This window comes from Taudactylus pleione, unplaced genomic scaffold (assembly GCF_031769625.1).
Source record: "Taudactylus pleione unplaced genomic scaffold, aTauple2 ptg000062l, whole genome shotgun sequence".
NCBI lineage: Eukaryota > Metazoa > Chordata > Amphibia > Anura > Myobatrachidae > Taudactylus > Taudactylus pleione.
This window is the reverse complement of record NW_028284464.1, coordinates 835,474-853,918: the sequence shown is the minus strand read 5'-3', so window position 1 is coordinate 853,918 and position 18,445 is coordinate 835,474. Positions and strand designations below refer to the sequence as shown.

At 44.2% G+C, this 18,445-nt stretch overlaps 1 protein-coding gene across 1 annotated transcript; it reads left to right on the top strand.

The window, feature by feature from the left end:
- Window positions 1–925: 925 nt before the first annotated feature.
- SIRT4 (sirtuin 4) lies at window positions 926–17,665 on the top strand. Its single transcript, XM_088465487.1, has 4 exons — window positions 926–984; window positions 7,983–8,515; window positions 14,408–14,702; window positions 16,907–17,665. The coding sequence occupies exons 2-4, from the start codon at window positions 8,022–8,024 to the stop codon at window positions 17,066–17,068; spliced, it is 951 nt and encodes a 316-aa protein (XP_088321613.1). The 5' UTR covers window positions 926–984; window positions 7,983–8,021; the 3' UTR covers window positions 17,069–17,665.
- Window positions 17,666–18,445: the final 780 nt, after the last annotated feature.

The window sequence follows — 18,445 nt, the reverse complement described above, 5'->3', positions numbered from 1 at the left end:
CATGAAATGTCCCGTAAGGGTTCAGTTCAAGTGCACTAGCTGGACCACGTTCACCCCCAATTGGGACACCGCAGAGAGACTTTAGGTAAAATATGATACAGTAGTTACGAGATTATTGATTGAACAGCAATAGTTTTTACTTTCCCCATTTTCTCTGCATGGTTCATTCACCATATCCTGATAACTAGAGTTGATATATGACCCACAAAAGCAGATGAGCGCTTAAATATTATTATTATTACCAGTTATTTATATAGCGCACACATATTCCGCAGGGCTTTACAGAGAGAATATTTGGCCATTCACATCAGTCCCTGCCCCAGTGGAGTTTACAATCTATATTCCCTATCACATGCTCACACACACTAGGGTTAATTTTTGTGGGGAACCAATTAACCTACCAGTATATTTTTGGAGTTAATACCCTCTCCCTCCTAGGAATTGGGTGCACCTACTGATAATAACTACAGGATGTTACCAATATGGGGCAAGATAGGATTTGGCACATCCATAGGTGACTATGTACAAGTATCTTTACTTTATGGTGAGGAAATTAGATTGACAAGTTTTACACAGTGTTGATTTTTGTTATATATACAATGCCATATACAATGCTCTGGATATTTGGTGGCAAAGAAAAGATTTTATTAATGCTAAGTGAATTTGCATAGAGCTACAGATTTCAGAGAATCACAAACTGACAAAAACAAGGATTCTGCACGTTAGATGCTACCATATGAGCACATTATTCTGTTCACAAGTGTTACCGTCTAAAATTGTCATATTAACCATATGATAATAATCTTCCATCAGCCGCTGGGTGGTTTCTTTGCTTTGCTGTCCTCTCTCACCCTCACGGGCTGGATATAATCAATGACGTAGAGGACGTGAGCAGCCTACTGGCGGCGGGCGGCACTGCACAGCACAGCAGCACTATGGGGAATGTAGTCTTGGCTGGTTGTACAGAGCTGACGCTATAAGTGGGTGAGTGTTAGTACATAAAGCGGGCGGAGGGCGAGCAGGGCTTGTGCTGTTTATAATCAGGATATGAAAATATGTGCAGCTATTATCTCCTCCCGCCACACGGCCAAGGGCAGGCGGGTGACATTTGATATGGACCTAAGCCTAGGACTTTTTATATTTATATCCAGTAATGCAAGATAATGGATATGGTTAATTTGGAGCGAGGGATTACTAGATAGTCTAATAATTTTGAAAGATTTTCTTGTTTATTGCACTGATTTTGGAGTATGGGGCTTGCTGAGTACAGTAACAAGAATGAATATGGGGCATTCAATTGTGCGCAAATCTAAAAGTGCCCACACACAGCGATATTTTACCCGATTTGCCCGATTTCGACGAATCGTGGCGACAAATCGTATAAAATATCACGATGCAATCGTATAAAATATCACGATGCCAGTGCGCGTCCCCGCTGGTCGCACACCGTATCTTCAGATCTGCTGTGCTGTAGGGAAGATTTGCCAATCTGGGACACAATGCACTGGATGCACGATAGATCTTAAGTCAGATTGGACATTTTTTTGCTCTAAATCGTATGTAGGACTGCCGGGGAGCTGCCGGGGGAGAGTTCAGGGGAAATCGTACACATCATGGGATCGTGTGCAAATTGCTATGTGTGTGGGGACCTTTAGAAAAACCTACGGCACGGGCTATTCAATTAAGAAAATCAGGCGCAGCGGCTTCTCGCCGTTTTATAGAAAGTCCAATTTTTCCTAAAATTATTATTTTACAGAAATATTGTTGGGTCTGCTTCCGAACCCCTTGGACCCCCTCCCCTTCATGACTAATTAAGCAATTTGAAGTTTCCAAATAGCTTAATTAGTCCCTGCCAACGTGATCTCTCCTGGCAGAGATAGGTTTTGACACCCCCTTTGAGATTTGGCCACAAAAATTTTACCACCAATTTTATTGAATCGAATAACGCGGGTATCTGGAGCAATGCATACCCACGGTAATTCAAAATAGGTCGCAATACCTACATAATTTTTGTGGCTGAAATTATACAACCATTTCAATATGTCCCTTGGGGTGCCATTTATCAAGGTATTTTTTCATAAAGTTATGCAGAAATTACAGTGTCTGCATAACTTTATATATTACCACTACATACTAATAAGCTAATGCAGGAGATTTCACAGAAATCTCTTGCAAAAGGCTAACTATCAGGGCAGATTACAGTCCCCATTATTATCAATGGGGACTACAGTCTGACCCTGAGTACCAAACTCAGAAAAGCAAAACTTTTGGAGTTTGACCTTGTTGGTTTATGCCATCCTAAGATGGTGTAAACCACTTTATGTCTATGGAGACACATTCCAACAGCCTGACTCTGGAAATGATGTGCATGCGCAGTGTCAGATTCCCCGGAGGAGTCTTTAAAAAATGTGAAAGCCTCTACCGATTTGCCAGGTATATTACTCACAGGGACAGGATATCGCTACCGCTGTCCCTGCGGGTTAACTTTAGTACATAGTGGGGATATTTTAACTAATAATGAAAATATCAGTCACAATACCGACTGTTAATAATTGCGGCAGTGACGTCTCTTTCTGTAGCCAGCTAAGAAGACGCAGCAGGAACAAGTGGCGTGCTTTATATATTACTAAGCATGGCACTCACTCCTTTCCCGCCAGCTGAAGACCAGCCCTGCCCCATCAATAAATAACAGTGGCAGCATGTGAGACACACGCAGCCGCTGCATCCGGAAGTGTGCCGCTTGCGGATGTGGTCACTAACACTGTAGACAGTCACTGTGAGTGGCTGTCTCAGTGACCGTGAAAATGCTGTTAATACACAGGATTGATTTGGTGCTGAAAATCCCGGGGAATTTAGGCACCCGAAACGGGATACTGGGATTTTATTCCTTATCGGTGGCACAAACAATAGGCCTACTGAAGTTAGAGACATTGTGATGGTGGTAACATTCCTATGTCGATCAGACATTGTGGGCATGATTCTGAGTCGGCCGTGTGTGCATCTTGCCGTAGCCGCATTTGCGACTTAATGCTGATGCCACAGCCGATTTCTCTAAAACTGAGAAGCCTACTCCTGTAGAAATCAAAGACTCGCCATCGGGCGCACCCTCAAAACTTGCACCAGCCTTATGGCAGGTGCAGTTTCATCTTCTGAGTATGGCCTCCTGTGTTAGCGGTTGTGTGCCTTTAGACAAAGCCGCTATCAGCAACACGCTCACTGAAATTCACACTCCCTGCGTCCAAATTCATTCTGCATCTCTGTGCGCTAACAATCAGGACACATTCACAGAGCGATTCAGACTCATGCGCAGTACTTAAGGTACTATAGGACAACTACGTGAATATCGGTGCGATACAGTGTATATAACACTCAAGGTCTGTATGATGAAATGTGAGAAAATGGTATTAGAGCGTGTGTTCACAAATACAGGTTGAGTATCCGTTATCCAAAAATCCAATATACTTCAAAATCTGAAACTTTTTGGGCAAGTGACAACTTTGTTGTCTGATGGTCCAATGTACACAAACTTTGTTTCATGCACAAATGTATTAAAAATAAAAAATATTGTATATAATTACCTTTAGGCTATGTGTATAAGGTGTATATGAAATATAAATTAATTTCATGATGAGACTTGGGTCCCATCCCCAAGATATCTAATTATGTTCTGCAATTATTCTAAAATCCAAAACACTTGAGGTCCCATCATTTCTGATAAGGGTTACTCTGCCTGTATTATCGCATAAAGCACATGAAAAAGGATTATACTTTGTTTAAAGCAGAGAACCCAGACATAAACATTGTATGTTCAATGTTTTGCAGCCTTTATTCTTCTCATTACAGACGCTCTAGTGATATATGCAGATGCATAACTTATGAAAACTTTTTTATATTGTTGAAGAGTTTAGGAATTGCATATAACAATGATCTTTGGAAAAAGGTGTTGTGTAGTTCTGACTTAAAATCAAATTGGATATTTATTATAGCGCACACATATTCCGCAGCGCTTTACACGACCTCAGTGCTGTGAGGCAGTAAAGTTAACCATTACACCGTCTGTGCTATGGACACCAAGATCATATCAACTGGTCAGGTACCCATAGATTTTCATACAATGTCACATACCTGATTACCTGTCACATACATGACTGGCACATTAAATATGTCACATTAAAATATTTTGACAAAGAATTAATAAATTATGTTTAGTAATATTTGATTGTTAGTCCTTTGCCAACCTGTAAATAAATTCCCAGCACATGTGGAATGTATGATTCATGGAACTTTAAAGAAGAAATAATACATGTCTGATGTGACTTCTATTTTTTGTCACATACATGATCATGCAAAAAAAAAAAAAACAGTACATGATCAGATGCTACATATCATATATTCTCTGCTAATATTTATTGTAGTTAGAGATGAACAGTTCAGTTTTGGCTCGGATCTTCCCGCCAAATTCGGATCTCATATCTTTCACGGACATCTGTGCTGAGATGTCCATGAAAGATGATGTTTTGCCACGCTATGAGATCAGAAATTGGCAGGAAGACACGAGCTAAAACCGAACTGCTCATCTCTCATTGTGGTAACCTTCTATTGTACTTTATAAGGTACAGTTTGGTCTTATTTTCTACATTTATGACCTAGATTACCTTAATGATATATGTATGTAAGGTATGCGTGTCATATATTTGATTGTGAAATGGCCTATAGATGATACTAGCAAAGATTGTAGTTATACTTGCCATTTGCCAGCATTCCAAATTCTTAGGTCCGGAACTACAAGCAGCGAATCATCCTAGCTCCTGTATTCAGGTTCCTCTATCAGTGATATGAGCTTACTGACACATTTCATCTCCTGTTTGGGACTTTTTCAAAGAAAATTTCTGCCATCTTTATAAGCTTAGCACTATCTCAGTGATTTTGACTTTGTCTGTCAGGTCTGGTGGGTGCCCCTTCTCTGGTAACTTTTCCCTTACTTTACAGTTGACAATTGAACTAAAAAAAAAACGTCATCCTTTGGTTCTTGGATGCCCATAAATGTGGAAAGCTTAATTTAAATTCAAACATGTAACTACTGAAAACTACACTCAAAGCAACAGATGATGGGATCAATCAGGTTCTGCTTTCTGTGCACCCTGTCTGAATTTACTCGGTAACTCCTGCAGTTGCAAGACTTGTATCAAGCAGCAATTGTAAGTGGAGTGCAGTGGTGAATTTCCTATGAGGCACATGCCTTGGAGCACCACTTGCGGGGGGGGGCGGCACTGGGATCCTTGTTTTATTAATGTCAGTCTAGAGTGTGGACAGGTTGGACATGCACAGACTGCCCTTGTAAAGCTATCCGTTCAAAAGTTTGGGGTCACTTAGAAATGTCTTTATTTTTTACAGAAAAGCACAGTTTTTTTCGATGAAGATAACATTAAATTAATCAGAAATACACTCTATACATTGTTAGTGTGGTAAATGACTATACTATCTGCAAACGTCTGGTTTTTAAAGGAATATCTACATTGGTGTATAGAGGCCCATTTCCAGCAACCAGTGTTCTAATGGTACATTGTGTTTGCTAAGTGCATTAGAAGACTAATGGATGATTAGAAATCCCTACTGCAATTATGTTAGCGCAGCTGAAAACGGGTTTGCTTGTTAGAGAAGCTATAAAATGGCCTTCCTTTGAGCTAGTTGAGTATCTGGACCATCACATTTGTGGATTCGATTATACTCTCAAAGTGGCCAGAAAAAGAGAACTTTCATGTGAAACTCGACAGTCTATTCTTGTTCTTAGAATGAAGGCTATTCCATGCGAGAAATTGCCAAGAAACTGAACATTTCCTACAACAGTGTGTTCTACTCCCTTCAGAGAACAGCACAAACAGGCTCTAACCAGAGTAGAAGAGAAGTGGGAGGCCCTGGTGCACAACTGTGCAAGAAGACAAGTACATTAGAGTCTCTAGTTTGAGAAATAGACGCCTCACAAGTCCTCAACTGGCAGCTTCATTAAATGGTACCCGCAAAGCGACAGTGTCAACGTCTACAGTGAAGAGGCGACTCCGGGATGCTGGCCTTCTAGGCAGAGTGGCAAAGAAAAAGCCATATCTGAGACTGGCCAATAAAAGGAAAAGATTAATATGGGCAAAAGATCACAGACATTGGACAGAGGAAGATTGGAAAAAAGTGTTATGGACAGACGAATCGAAGTTTGACATGTTTGTAAATCACACAGAAGAACATTTGTGAGACGCAGAACAACTGAAAAGATGCTGGAACAGTGCCTGCTTTAGTGCTGGTAAAGTGGGAGATTTGTACAAGGTAAAAGGGATTTTGAATAAAGAAGATTATCACTTCATTTTGCAACGCCATGCCATACCCTGAGGACAGAGCTTAATTGGAGCCAATTTCCTCCTCCAACAGGACAATGACCCAAAGCACACCTCCAAATTATGCAATACTTATTTAGGGAAGAAGCAGGTAGCTGGTATTCTGTCTGTAATGGCTGGCCAGTGCAGTCACCAGATCTCAACCCCATTGAGCTGTTGTGGGAGCAGCTTGACCGTATGGTACGCAAGAAGTGCCCATCAAGCCAATCCAACTTGTGGGAGGTGCTTCAGGAAGCGTGGGGTGAAATTTCTTCAGATTACCTCAACAAATTAACAGCTAGAATGCCAAAGGTCTGCAATGCTGTAATTGCTGCAAAAGGAGCATTCTTTGAAGAAAAAAAAAAATTTGAAGGACAAAATTATCATTTCAAGTAGAAAAACAACATTGATAAATAAAAGTCAGTTTTCATGTAAAACACGAAATTGTCTGGATGACCCCAAACTGTTGAACGGTAGTGTATGTGTATAATGAAAAATAACATAACTCATGGCCTGTTTTAATATTATAATATATTAAAGTGCCAAATGAGGACTTATAACCAAACAATGAAAATAATAATATTAAGTGGTTTGGGCTATTATTGTTGTGCCCAGGGGCACCCTGATCCTTAAATGTGCACCTGGCGAGGTGGCTGGTAAGGAACATCTACTGGACTTTCAACAGGAAGTTCTTAGATGCTTTTGAGCAGAGTTTTTTTTTTTTTAAACTGTTTGAGTCTCAGTTATGTCATGTCTGTGAATTAGCTTTGTGACCAATGTTTTTTCATTTCTTTTAAAATAATGCCTTTTGAATTACTTCAGAATCGAGACTTGTTAAATGCGTCTTTAAAAAGGTTTGGCTTGTCACCAAAAATGCCATATCAATCCATATTTTAGACCCTGGCCTGTAAGTTAAGAATCTTTGATCATACACTTTTGTAGTAGCTAACCAACCATTTTCCATCTTGCATACAGAAAATAGACAATTGTAGCAACTACTAAATATAGAAACCCACTTATAATGTCACAGCACCTCATCTCCTCATATCCTCATTAAGCAACATGAAATCACTAAACTTTATTCACAGTTGAGAAGGTCAGTGAGTACAACAGTCAACCATTTTAGTTAGCAAGCTTTTTGTATTTCATTAATACCTTTTTATTCTAGACTTTACCTTCTACGTCATAGAAGGCAAGGATATTGTACTATGATGTGTTTTATGCATTCTTGGTTCTCATTGTCTAATGGTGCGTACACACGGTCCAACTTTGCAGGACGAGAAGAACGATAACTATATCGATCATATCGTCCTGCTTTTGGGCCCCCTCCAACCTCCAAATGATAGTCGATGCGCGGGCACGTGTGGTCGATATCGACCATCGCCCATGCATGCAGGCCTGGTTACTATAGGTTACTATAGGACCGCGGGTCGTTTTGGGGGTTGGTGCATGTGTTGGATTTTCGATATCGAACATCCAGCACATGCAGGATGATCAGACAACGATATCTGATAGTTGTCTGATCGCTCAGTGTGTACGGGTCATTTGTCACCAACTACTGCTGTTCAGTGTTCCACTAATTCATCCAGTCTAATAACAACAGTTGTGTTTCTCTTGCAGATGTTGAACCACTGTATTTATACACCGCACATTTAAGTGATGTGGATCTTTTATTTAAAATGCTCCCGGCTATTTCAGAAACAGAACATTGTTTTTATCAGGCACAGGTCCCACCTCAGTATGCCAGAATATGTTCCAGCTTGTCCAAGTGCTGATCCAGTTGAAGTGGAGAGGCTCCATGACTTTGTATTGCGTTCCCAGCGACTATTTGTCATGACAGGTGCTGGAATCTCTACAGAATCAGGAATCCCTGACTATCGCTCAGAGGGTGTGGGATTGTACGCAAGAACTGAACGGAGACCCATTCAGCATGCAGAGTTCATCAAGAGTCAGTCTGCACGTAGACGTTACTGGGCTCGGAATTTTGTAGGATGGCCGCAGTTCTCTTCTCATAAGCCAAATGTGTCACATGTGGCTCTGTATAATTTAGAGAATTCTGGGAAACTACATTGGCTAGTGACACAGAATGTAGATGCCTTACATGCTAAGGCTGGACAGCGTCGCATGACTGAGTTGCATGGTTGCACTCACAGGTAAGGACAATAGTTTTTGTTTCTCTCACTTTAGGGTAATTTGCTGCTATTCCTCTTTTTTCAGTGTATGGTTTGATATCCCTTTAAAACTAACTTAGTGGTACAGATGGGGATGTAGTTTTTATACTGGCTGTCGGGATGCCGGCGCCGGAATAACGACACCAATCAGAATCCCGGCAACGGCATCCCGACAGTAAGTATTGGGATTAGAAGGTGGGTTAGGTTTAGGCTGTGGGGGTAGGGGAAGGAGAGCATACTTGTCTCCTTCTGCAGGGATTGTGACACTGTCGAGATGCTGGCGTCGGGATTCTTACTGCCGGGATCCCGTACCCAACCCGTACAGATGTGTTTTCATCCACTGTGGCTTCAGTCAAGCTCAATACAGACATACATTTTCCTTGCACGTTAAACAGCCCTTCTAGTTGCGCTATGCCGTAGCATTACTCGGTAGCGCCGAGTGACTTTTGGTGCAACTTTTTTACTTCAAATGTGTCTTATTCGCAAAGCGATGCGAATAGGATGCACAATCTGCTGATTAAAATGATATGCAGCAAGCCTATTTTCTGTGTGCAACTGCAGGTGTACAGTACCTGCATACGTAATGCTACATTACAGTGTCACAGCCGCTGACACTGTAACATAGTATTTTGCATGCAGATACACTCGCAGTCACACACAGAATATAGCCATGTTGCATATTATTTTAGTCAGCTTGTGAGTTTTGCTAATAAAATGCATTTGACTGTAAAAAGTTGCATGAAAAGACATTCAGCGCTACCCAGTTCCACAACACTCACGCGTTATGTTTAATGCAACTTGTAACGCACAGAGGTAAGATGTATGTGGACACATCTGTTGCTCCTCTCGCCTCCCCAGTTCTTTCTTGCTCAAAATGTGAATCTTATTTGAATAAATAAAACAAAACTACTTTGCTAAATTGCACTGATCAATTTGATGTGTGACGTGTGCAACTAAGTCTAAGGGGTCTTTCTACTTCAGGGTCCATAGGGGGTCCACAGGATTGAGCTTGGGGTATAGGTTGGGAACCAAATCCGGGCTTTTAGCTCCCAGGATGCACTGGGTCCACTCTCCCTATAACCCCACCCCCAAGCCAGAGGCACCTCAGTTTAAGTTGGTGCCCGGCCGGAGTCGGGTCACCGTTAGCGCAGGGGGGGCTGATTAGCAGCCCCTAAGCTTAAAATTTATTTTTATGAGTCCATGGGATGTCACCCCGCTGGCGCTGAGACGCCAGTACAGATCTGGGGATCTCAGCGGGACCCCAGAGTCTGTACTAGCCGGACTCTGCGGGCTCCCAGGATTGCTGCTGGATCCACAGGGAGCAGGTAAGGTCGCGAATCACCGCTTGCGGTGATCCGCGCATTTGAAATGCAGTCCAGTGCCTCCGGTCTCTGGGGACAGACCGGAGGCGCCGGCAGTGGCGGCGTGCCCCCCCATACCCCGTGTGTCCACTAGACCACCAGGGACTTAAAGATCGGCGCTGGGAGCCGGCGTCCCGGTGGTTAATAGCCGGCCGGGGGAGCAAGCCTTCCCTGTTACAGCAGCTCCTCCCCTCAGCTCAGCGCGCCTTTCAGTACTATAGTCTGGCGTCGCTGAGCTGCTTCCTCTGCGGGCCACGCTTCTTCTGAGGTCTCCAGGCGGCCATTTTCTATGTGCAGCAGCAGAGCTCCGGAGATGGCAGTGAGTCCAGTCCCCCTGCGTACCTCACCATTAGGTCAGTGTACACTGAATCTGGGCAGTTGAATGCAGTGACTTTTTGCAGTATATTATATGACATATTTATGTATATATGTATATATCTGCATTGTATGTGACTTATGCTAGTGCTGACTGTCTGTACTTTATTCTCTCACCTGTCAGTGTATATCTATCCCTTTTCTTTATCTGCCCTAATACAGCTAAAGTACTTAGGGTGATTCTGAGACCTCACATATATATTCTTGTTAATATTTGTGAGGTTTGTCACATACTGTTGCATGCTGCACGTTGCCTTTTTTTTGGGTGGAACTGTGTGTTGCATACTCTGAAAATGGGTCCCTGCAGCTAATTTTAGCATCAGTCAGGACCAGTATAGCGCTGCTTGATATTTCCGTCAAGAGGGTTGGTCAGATATGTCTGACCAGGAGATAGAGCGTGATACTGCACCCATTTTTGCTATCCTGCAAGTCATGTGCTGCAGGTGTTAGTGCGGAGGATTTGACTCATAAAGGGTTATGTATGCGGCGTCATCTGGTGTCGGGCACCTTACACGACCCCCTTGGGCGGTTTGTTTCTCAGGATCCTCTCAATTGCGGATTGCCTGGCGGGCCCCATTGTTGTAACTCACTTGGGGTTACTTCACCATACTGCCCTTTTCATCTTAGAGTATCTTGCAGTTTCTTGCACTCTACCCCTGTGACACAGACTATCGCTCCTTGCAGGGGTCACAGCACATGAATCTCCTCTGGTGCCACAACAGTCTGTCATTCCCCTTGCAGGGATTACCACAACAGCCACCCTGGGTGGTTGTCATTTTTCTACGAAACGCAAAATGGCGTGGTATACACCCTGTGGTTACTTCCCAGTTGGCTCTGCCGTGAACTGGATGCTGTTTGGGCTCTTTCCCTCTTACACGGGGGGGAGCCTATTTCAGGTATTATTATCCCTGCTTTAGGGCTGGTAGCCAGGTCTAATCTGGTTATAGAGAATGTCGACCTGCACCTGTATCATACACCCTCAGTCTAACGTGCCTTCGGGTTCCCTGTTTCTGACTGGCGGGTGGATCGCATGGCGGGATACGAGTTATCACGACAGCGATTTGACCTCCTGTCCCAAATTTCCTGAGTGTCATCATGAGCCCCTCCTGGGCTGGATTGGCATGTTACTCGTCTGATTACAGACGTTACTACGCCTCCCATTCCTATGTGGTCGGATTCTACGGATCCGTAGGTGGTAACTCTGCCCCAGAATCAGTATACTCGCTTTCAGGGGCTGTTACCCGTCCTACCATGGCTATAGCATGGTTGGTTAATACTATTGCATCCAGTCTCCTAACTTTCAGAGTTCCGGCTGCGACGGTATCCGCTGTAATACCCTATGGCTGCGCTCTGGGTATGCAGAGGTGCAGATACCATCTATGGGGAAGATCTTGTTTGGTCCTGACCTTGACAAGGTTGTAGTAACATTGGCGGTATTACTAACGACAAGTTTACCGCCTTCAGCTACTCCCACTACAAGGCCTCAGACTAAATCTGTTAAGTCTTTTGTCCCTCAGGGTCAGCCTAATGGCCTGTTTCTTCCTAGGCTGTCGGCCTCTACAAGGGCCGCCATATCCAGTACCGAGCAGACCTGGGCTTCCAATCGACCCTGCTTCTGAACCTAAGGATAAATCTTCAGCCTGACGGGACAGGTCTACAACTGGGGGATTCTAGAGTGAGATACCGACTTTCTCAGTTCACCCAGTGCTGGTGTTAAGTCGCCATGGCTGCGTGGGTAGGAGTGGGAGTCTCTCACGGGTACGCCCTCTCATTGCTCAGGTGGCCTCTTTCCATGTGGTGGTACGCGGGCCCTTCTTCAGACCCGAACGGGGCCTTACAAATCCAGAAAACTATACAGTCTTTGCTGTAAGCAGAGCTATTTAGGCCATCCCCACTGTCTCAGCGAGGGACTGGTTGTTCTGCTTTCTTTCTGGTGCAGTGGCTGAATGGTCCTCTTTGGCCTATTCTCTGTCTCAATTCCCTGAACCAGTTCCTACAGGTACCTGGGCTCACGAGGAGTCCACCATGCTCCATCATCCGATGTTTGGAACCTGGGGACTTTATGGTATCCCTGAATATTCAGGTTACTTACCTATGGGTACATATAGAGCCCTCTCATCAGCATGGGCTCAGGTTTGCTGTGCCACAGCAACACTTGCAGTTTTCGGGCTCTGCCTTTTGGGATTGCCCTCAGCCCCATCGGGGTTTACTAGCTTTATGGATTTTCTGACAGTTCACCTGTTCAGTGTATCCGACTGCTCCAGTATCGGGACGGCCTCCTGCTCTTAGCAGGATCACCGAGGTACTTTACAGCCAGGTCAGGATAGCCATGGCTTCTTCAGGGCACAGATGTTAAATCAACGGGGAAAAAGTCCTCCCTGCATCCATCACAGGGTATTCTTCATCTGGGAGCCCTGCTTGATTCTCAGAATCTGAGAACTCCTCTGGCGTAAGACAAGATCTTCACTCTTCAGCTAGGAGTGTGCGGATGTCTACGCAGTCAACTTATGTCATTACTCTCTGTGATGCGCAGTCAAGTATCCAGAGTGTCTACCTTTGAAAGGGTGGAATGTGCTCAGTTCCGTTCCGGGCCTTGCCATAATTGGCTCCTCTCCAAATGGATTGAGTTTTTTCCATCGGATCGCTGTTCAAACGATGATGCTCTCTCCGGAGGCGAGTCGGTCTCTGCCCGGGTGGCTATGGCCATCTCGTCCAGTGTATTCTTTACTACGAGCAGTGTCTGGTCCGCATTCATTTTGGGGCAGTTGGAAGTCTGTTGCTTCCGCCCTGCCAATTTACTTGTTGGATCTTTAGGCTGTCTTGGGTCTTCACTCTGGCCTAACACATATTTCACGTTAAACCTGAAAGGGTTCAGTCCGACAGTGCCACAACAGTGGTTTCCATCTAGGCAACACTGGAAGTTGGGTGCAATGACAGGAATGTCACACATTCGGACATAGTCCGAGGGTCTCCTCCTGGCCATGCGTGGTGCCCGGATTTGGTTCCCAACCTATACCCCAAGGTCAACCCTGTGGACCCTATGGACTTCGTAAAAACAGATATAACAAAGGTAAATTCTTACCATGGCCCTCATTCAGAGCCGTACGCTCTGAGCAGAGCGCACGCTCTGAATGAGGGCCGGCCTCCATTTTCATGGAGCGTCCTCCTGGACGCTCGTATAGCTGTGGGTCACCACCCACAGGCTATACGAGCGTGCATTGTGATGGTCGCGATGGTCGAGACCATCGCGACCATCGAATTTGCGAGCCGGAGCCTGCGGTTGAGGTTTTCAACCGCAAGCTCCGGAGTGATTTTGGCTCTATCGGGAGGCGTTCCCGTGGCAACGCCCCCGTCAGGGAGGCACGCCCCCGGCACGCCCACCAAAGGGGGCGTGCTGTCAATCAACATTGACAGCACACCCCCTTTGATCGGACACAACGAGCGAAGGACTTTCCTTCGCTCGTCGCGTCTGGCGCATGCGCACAACGGAGCTCCCTCCGTCGTGCGCATGCTCAGTGCATAACATCGACCCACTTGCGAGCGGACAGCCGCTCGCGAGTGGGTCTGAATCAGGCCCTATATCTTTTGTTATTTACTAAAGCAGTGTTATGAGACAGAGTGAAAAGTGATAAGTCTGTGATAAGGTGCCAGCCAATCAGCTCCCAACTGTCATTTTTCAAACACAGCCTGTGAGATGACAGTTGGGAGCTGATTGGCTGGCACCTTATCACAGACTTATCACTTATCACTCTGTCTCATAACACTGCTTAGTAAATAGACCCCTTAATCTGTGTATGAAGTGCTGCGTTGCATCGGCTGCAGATTTTTCTCATGCCAATTCATCTTGTCAAATGGTTGGATTGTTTTTGCCATATTATCGAGTACTTAGTGTTGATTGGTGAGAATAAGTTCTATTTACATCCATTATGGTTCCATGTTTTAACAGCAAATGGGATGAGTACATTTTATAGGCAAAGGAATGTAACAACATCATCCAATCATGCTAGCAATCTTTCAGTTTTGACCAAACCTGTCTATGTACGTGTATGGCCAATCTGATAGTGGGTCCACGAGGCCAGATCGGCTATAGACTCATTTATCAACACTATGCTTATAATGAATGTGTCTGCATCCCTAGGGTGATTTGTCTTGGCTGCCAGACAGTGATTAACAGATCTGAGCTTCAAGAAAAGTTCATAGCTCTCAATCCATTTTGGAATGAGCATGCACATGGAATGGCACCAGATGGCGATGTTTTCCTGACAGACGAGCAAGTGTCCAATTTTCATGTTCCAGCTTGTGATAAGTGTGGGGGTATCCTAAAGCCACAGGTGACTTTCTTTGGTGATGCAGTAAACCGAGAATTGGTGTACTCTCTGTATGAGTATCTAGGTCAAGCTGATGCAATGTTCATTATTGGGTCCTCACTAGAGGTAAGCAACCTTCTTACATGTGGTCCTATTTCACGTAAACATGAGATTTTCAGAGACATTCTATCTTAATGGTGTTGTACACCTAAGCAGAGTTAAATTCTGGCCACTGGTTTTGACAGGTTACAGATGTATGTTCTTTAGAAAGGATGGAGGAATCTGATTGATTAGTTGATTTTCTCACAACCAACCTGTCCTGAACTGCACTGACATTCCAGCCAACTCTATAAAGCTCTCCCTAGTAAATACTCTCAAATCTAGTGGTCTGCATTTAGTTGTAGCTTATATGTAGAACATAGCAGTGCTGGGCTCTATATAATTTGGGGAGAAGGACCCCACTCCCAACGTTGAGACGCTTGATTTCATATCCATCACCATTATAACTGCAGTTGCACCAGCCCTATCCCTGGTACAAGAAATCCACCTGAAAACATTGCATCTCTGCATACGTACAACCCATCAGAGCCCACAATTCCGGCTACATGTCTTCATTAAACTTTGCCAATATGCAGAAGCACAGTTATGTCCACTAAGTTGTAAGTTCATATATAATGATTTGCTTATGACTGTAATTCACCCATAGATGTAAACGCTTGGCTATGGATCATGTGCAGTGTGAAAACACGCAAGATTCATCCACAACTAACTAAGCATCACCCCCATTCTGTATAACATTATCACTGATCAGCCTTTCTGGTTCTAAGAGTTTTCTGGATAAAAATTAAGTTCCACACCTGCAAATGGTTGCATCAATACAGTAGCCTAACTAAGGGGGTTCGGGCGGGGCTCGTGCCTTTGGCGCTGTCGGTGCTGGGGGGCAGCCGCGGTCCAGCTCAGTGGTTTTTTTTACTACACAGTAAAACAAACACACTGCCACCTCCTCCGTGTAGTACACTCGTACTACCCGGCGGCCGTGTGTTTGTTTTAGCAGCAGACAGATTCTCATTGGCTGCTGCACCCACGGCCGGAGCCAGGCTGGAGCTCACTCATGAGCTCCTCCTTTCGGCTCCCGCAGTTGGTTAATGGAGAGACGTCATGAGGAGGAGGAGGAGCGGGCGGCGCCAGGCGATTGAGCCGGGATTCAGGTAAGTGTTTTGTGTGTGTGTATGTGTGTGTATGTCTGTGTGTTATATATGTAAGGGGCACTGGATAAAGGGCACTACTGGCCAGGTACACTTTATAAGGAGCACTACTGGGAGAACTGTATAAGGTGCACTGCATAGGGGGAGGCACTGCATAGGGGGGGACCACTACTGGGGGGCACTACTGGTGGCAATATTGGGGGCACTGCATAGGGGGGCACTACTGGGGGCACTGTATAAGGTGCACTACTGGGGGCACTGTATTAAAGGCACTACTAGGAGCACTGTATAAGTGGCACTAGTGGGGAGAACTGCATAAGGGTCACTACTGGGGGCACTGCATAATGTGCACTACAACAGGGGCATTGCATAAGGGACATTACTACAGGGGGCATTGCATAAGGGGCACTACTAAAGTGGGCATTTCAAGAGGGGCACTGCTACTAGGGGCATTGCATAAGGGGCACTACTACTGGGGGCATTAAGGTGTATATGGAATGGAAAGGTGTGACGAGCAACGGTGGTGGTGCATCAATAGCAACCTTTTTTCGCATAAGATGTTTTTCTAATTATCCTTTATGAATAATGTGGGTTTGTTTTTTTTGTTTGGTTTTATCTAATGTTTTCATTGTTTATGTTAATTTATGGGACATAAACATATTTCATATAATTAAGCTGTGTCCTGTGTTGTGATAGTACTTTATTTGCTAAGTAATATGGTCATCAGACATCCCATGTAAGATATTTACAGTATATTTTTATAAAGCATTTGTGGGCTTATGGTCCACAAATACCTATGCAAATGAGAAACACAAGCGATTCATTGCATACACAGCCAGTGTTTGTGGTGTATGGGTTTTATGCACAGCGACACTGAGTGCATCCACCTTCTTCTGTTCTCGCCTAACCTGGGAAGCAAGTTTTTCTTCCACCTGATGTTAATCAATAACTAGAGCTGCACACAGGGACCTTGTGTATATATCTTGAATGTCACATTATTTTACAAACATAAACAGTTTTACTTACTTTAAGGAGAATCGACAATCTCTTCTGCTAAACTCCACCACTATTTGTGTCAGAGAAATAATTTAAGTGTAATCAATCCATGTTTTTGTTGTTTTCCAGGTTTACTCTGGATACCGATTTGCACTAAAGGCCCAAGAGAAGAGCATTCCTATTGCAATACTTAACATTGGGCCAACTAGAGCAGATCACCTGGCAGTGGTTAAAGTTAGTGCTCGCTGTGGGGACATCTTGCCAAAGATAATGCCAGTGAATCCAAGCTGAGCATTGCCACTAGAACAGAAATAATAATCCCTGTTAGATGATTCTATACCTCTCCTCAAGGGAAGTTTTATTTCAGATACATGTTTTCTGGAGCACAGGTGACTGTGACTGAGGTGACACTGTAAAAGTTGCACATATACCGTAGCTGTGCTGTGATATTGGCTTCTTTCACATTAGTCCAAAGAAGAGAAATATCATGATTTTCTAAAATCACTTCTGTAAAGGTATATTCCAGCAGGTCAGTATCATAATGCATCTTTCAGGTTATCCAGTGTATTAGAGGGTTGTGGTATTAAGATAAATATCTGGATATTATAGTCTTATTAGTCATTAAACCATACATAAGTCACTACAATTAGAGATAATATTTTGTAAATTAAATAAAAATTGAGTTTAGCTGCTACTGACACACTGTACAGCATTTACAGCAATTCTGTCTTTGGCGATACAGGTCCATTGTTGCTGCCATGAGATTGTAAGAAGTTGTGTCTCTGTATTTACTTAAATGTCAGACTACCTCAATTCCTACATCACCACTGTACATGCATTTAATCTTTGGCTTACCTATGGTAGCACTTATCAGATGGGTTTTGCTATGCTGTGATGTTTTCTTTTGTTAAAATAACTTTAATAAATAATTTTTTTTTTAATATAATTGTCTCATGGTGGGACCTTGAAAAAACAAAGCCAAGTGATTGGTAATCGCACTAAAGACCCTTTATGGACTGTAGAATGTGCCTCCAATTGTCTACCAACCACAGGACCATAACCTCATACCTTCTCCTGGGACTGGACCTGTAGAAGCACTGCTTGTCCTTTTTGTGGGTTTACGTGTCCAGCTGGAAATGTGCATGGAGGAAGCAGCAAAAACATCACTGGAAAGTCCTACCTTTCGGCACTTTACTACCAAGCCTTCGTTTTGGCAAGTTTTCCCCTTTCTACTTCAGGGTCCATAGGGGGTCCACAGGGTTGACCTTGGGGTATAGGTTGGGAACCAAATCCGGGCACCACGCAGTTAAAGCTTTTAGCTCCCAGGATGCACTTGGGTCCACTCTCCCTATAACCCCGCCCCCCAGCCAGAGGCACCTCAGTTTAAGTTGGTGCCAGGCCGGAGTCGGGTCACCGTTACTGCAGGGTGGCTGCTTAGCAGCCCCTAAGCTTAAAATTTATTTTAAAAGAGTTTTATTTTATTATTTTTTTACTATTCAGAGAGACAGCATCAGACTGTCCAATAGACGTCTGAGCTGCCGCTCCTACACCCCGCCGGCGCTGCGACGCCAGTACAGATCTGGGGATCGCAGCGGGACCCCAGAGTCTGTACTAGCCGGGCTCTGGAGGAATCCCTGGGCTGCTGCCGGATCGACAGGGACAGGTAAG

What these genes read in the sequence shown, in the direction of transcription:
- SIRT4 (XM_088465487.1), top strand. Translation starts at nt 8,022, where the DNA reads ATGTGGATCTTTTATTTAAAATGCTCCCGGCTATTTCAGAAACAGAAC. An exon ending in TTGCATGGTTGCACTCACAG is followed by an intron (nt 8,516 to 14,407) that starts GTAAGGACAATA and finishes CTGCATCCCTAG; the next exon opens with GGTGATTTGTCTTGGCTGCC. An exon ending in TTATTGGGTCCTCACTAGAG is followed by an intron (nt 14,703 to 16,906) that starts GTAAGCAACCTT and finishes GTTGTTTTCCAG; the next exon opens with GTTTACTCTGGATACCGATT.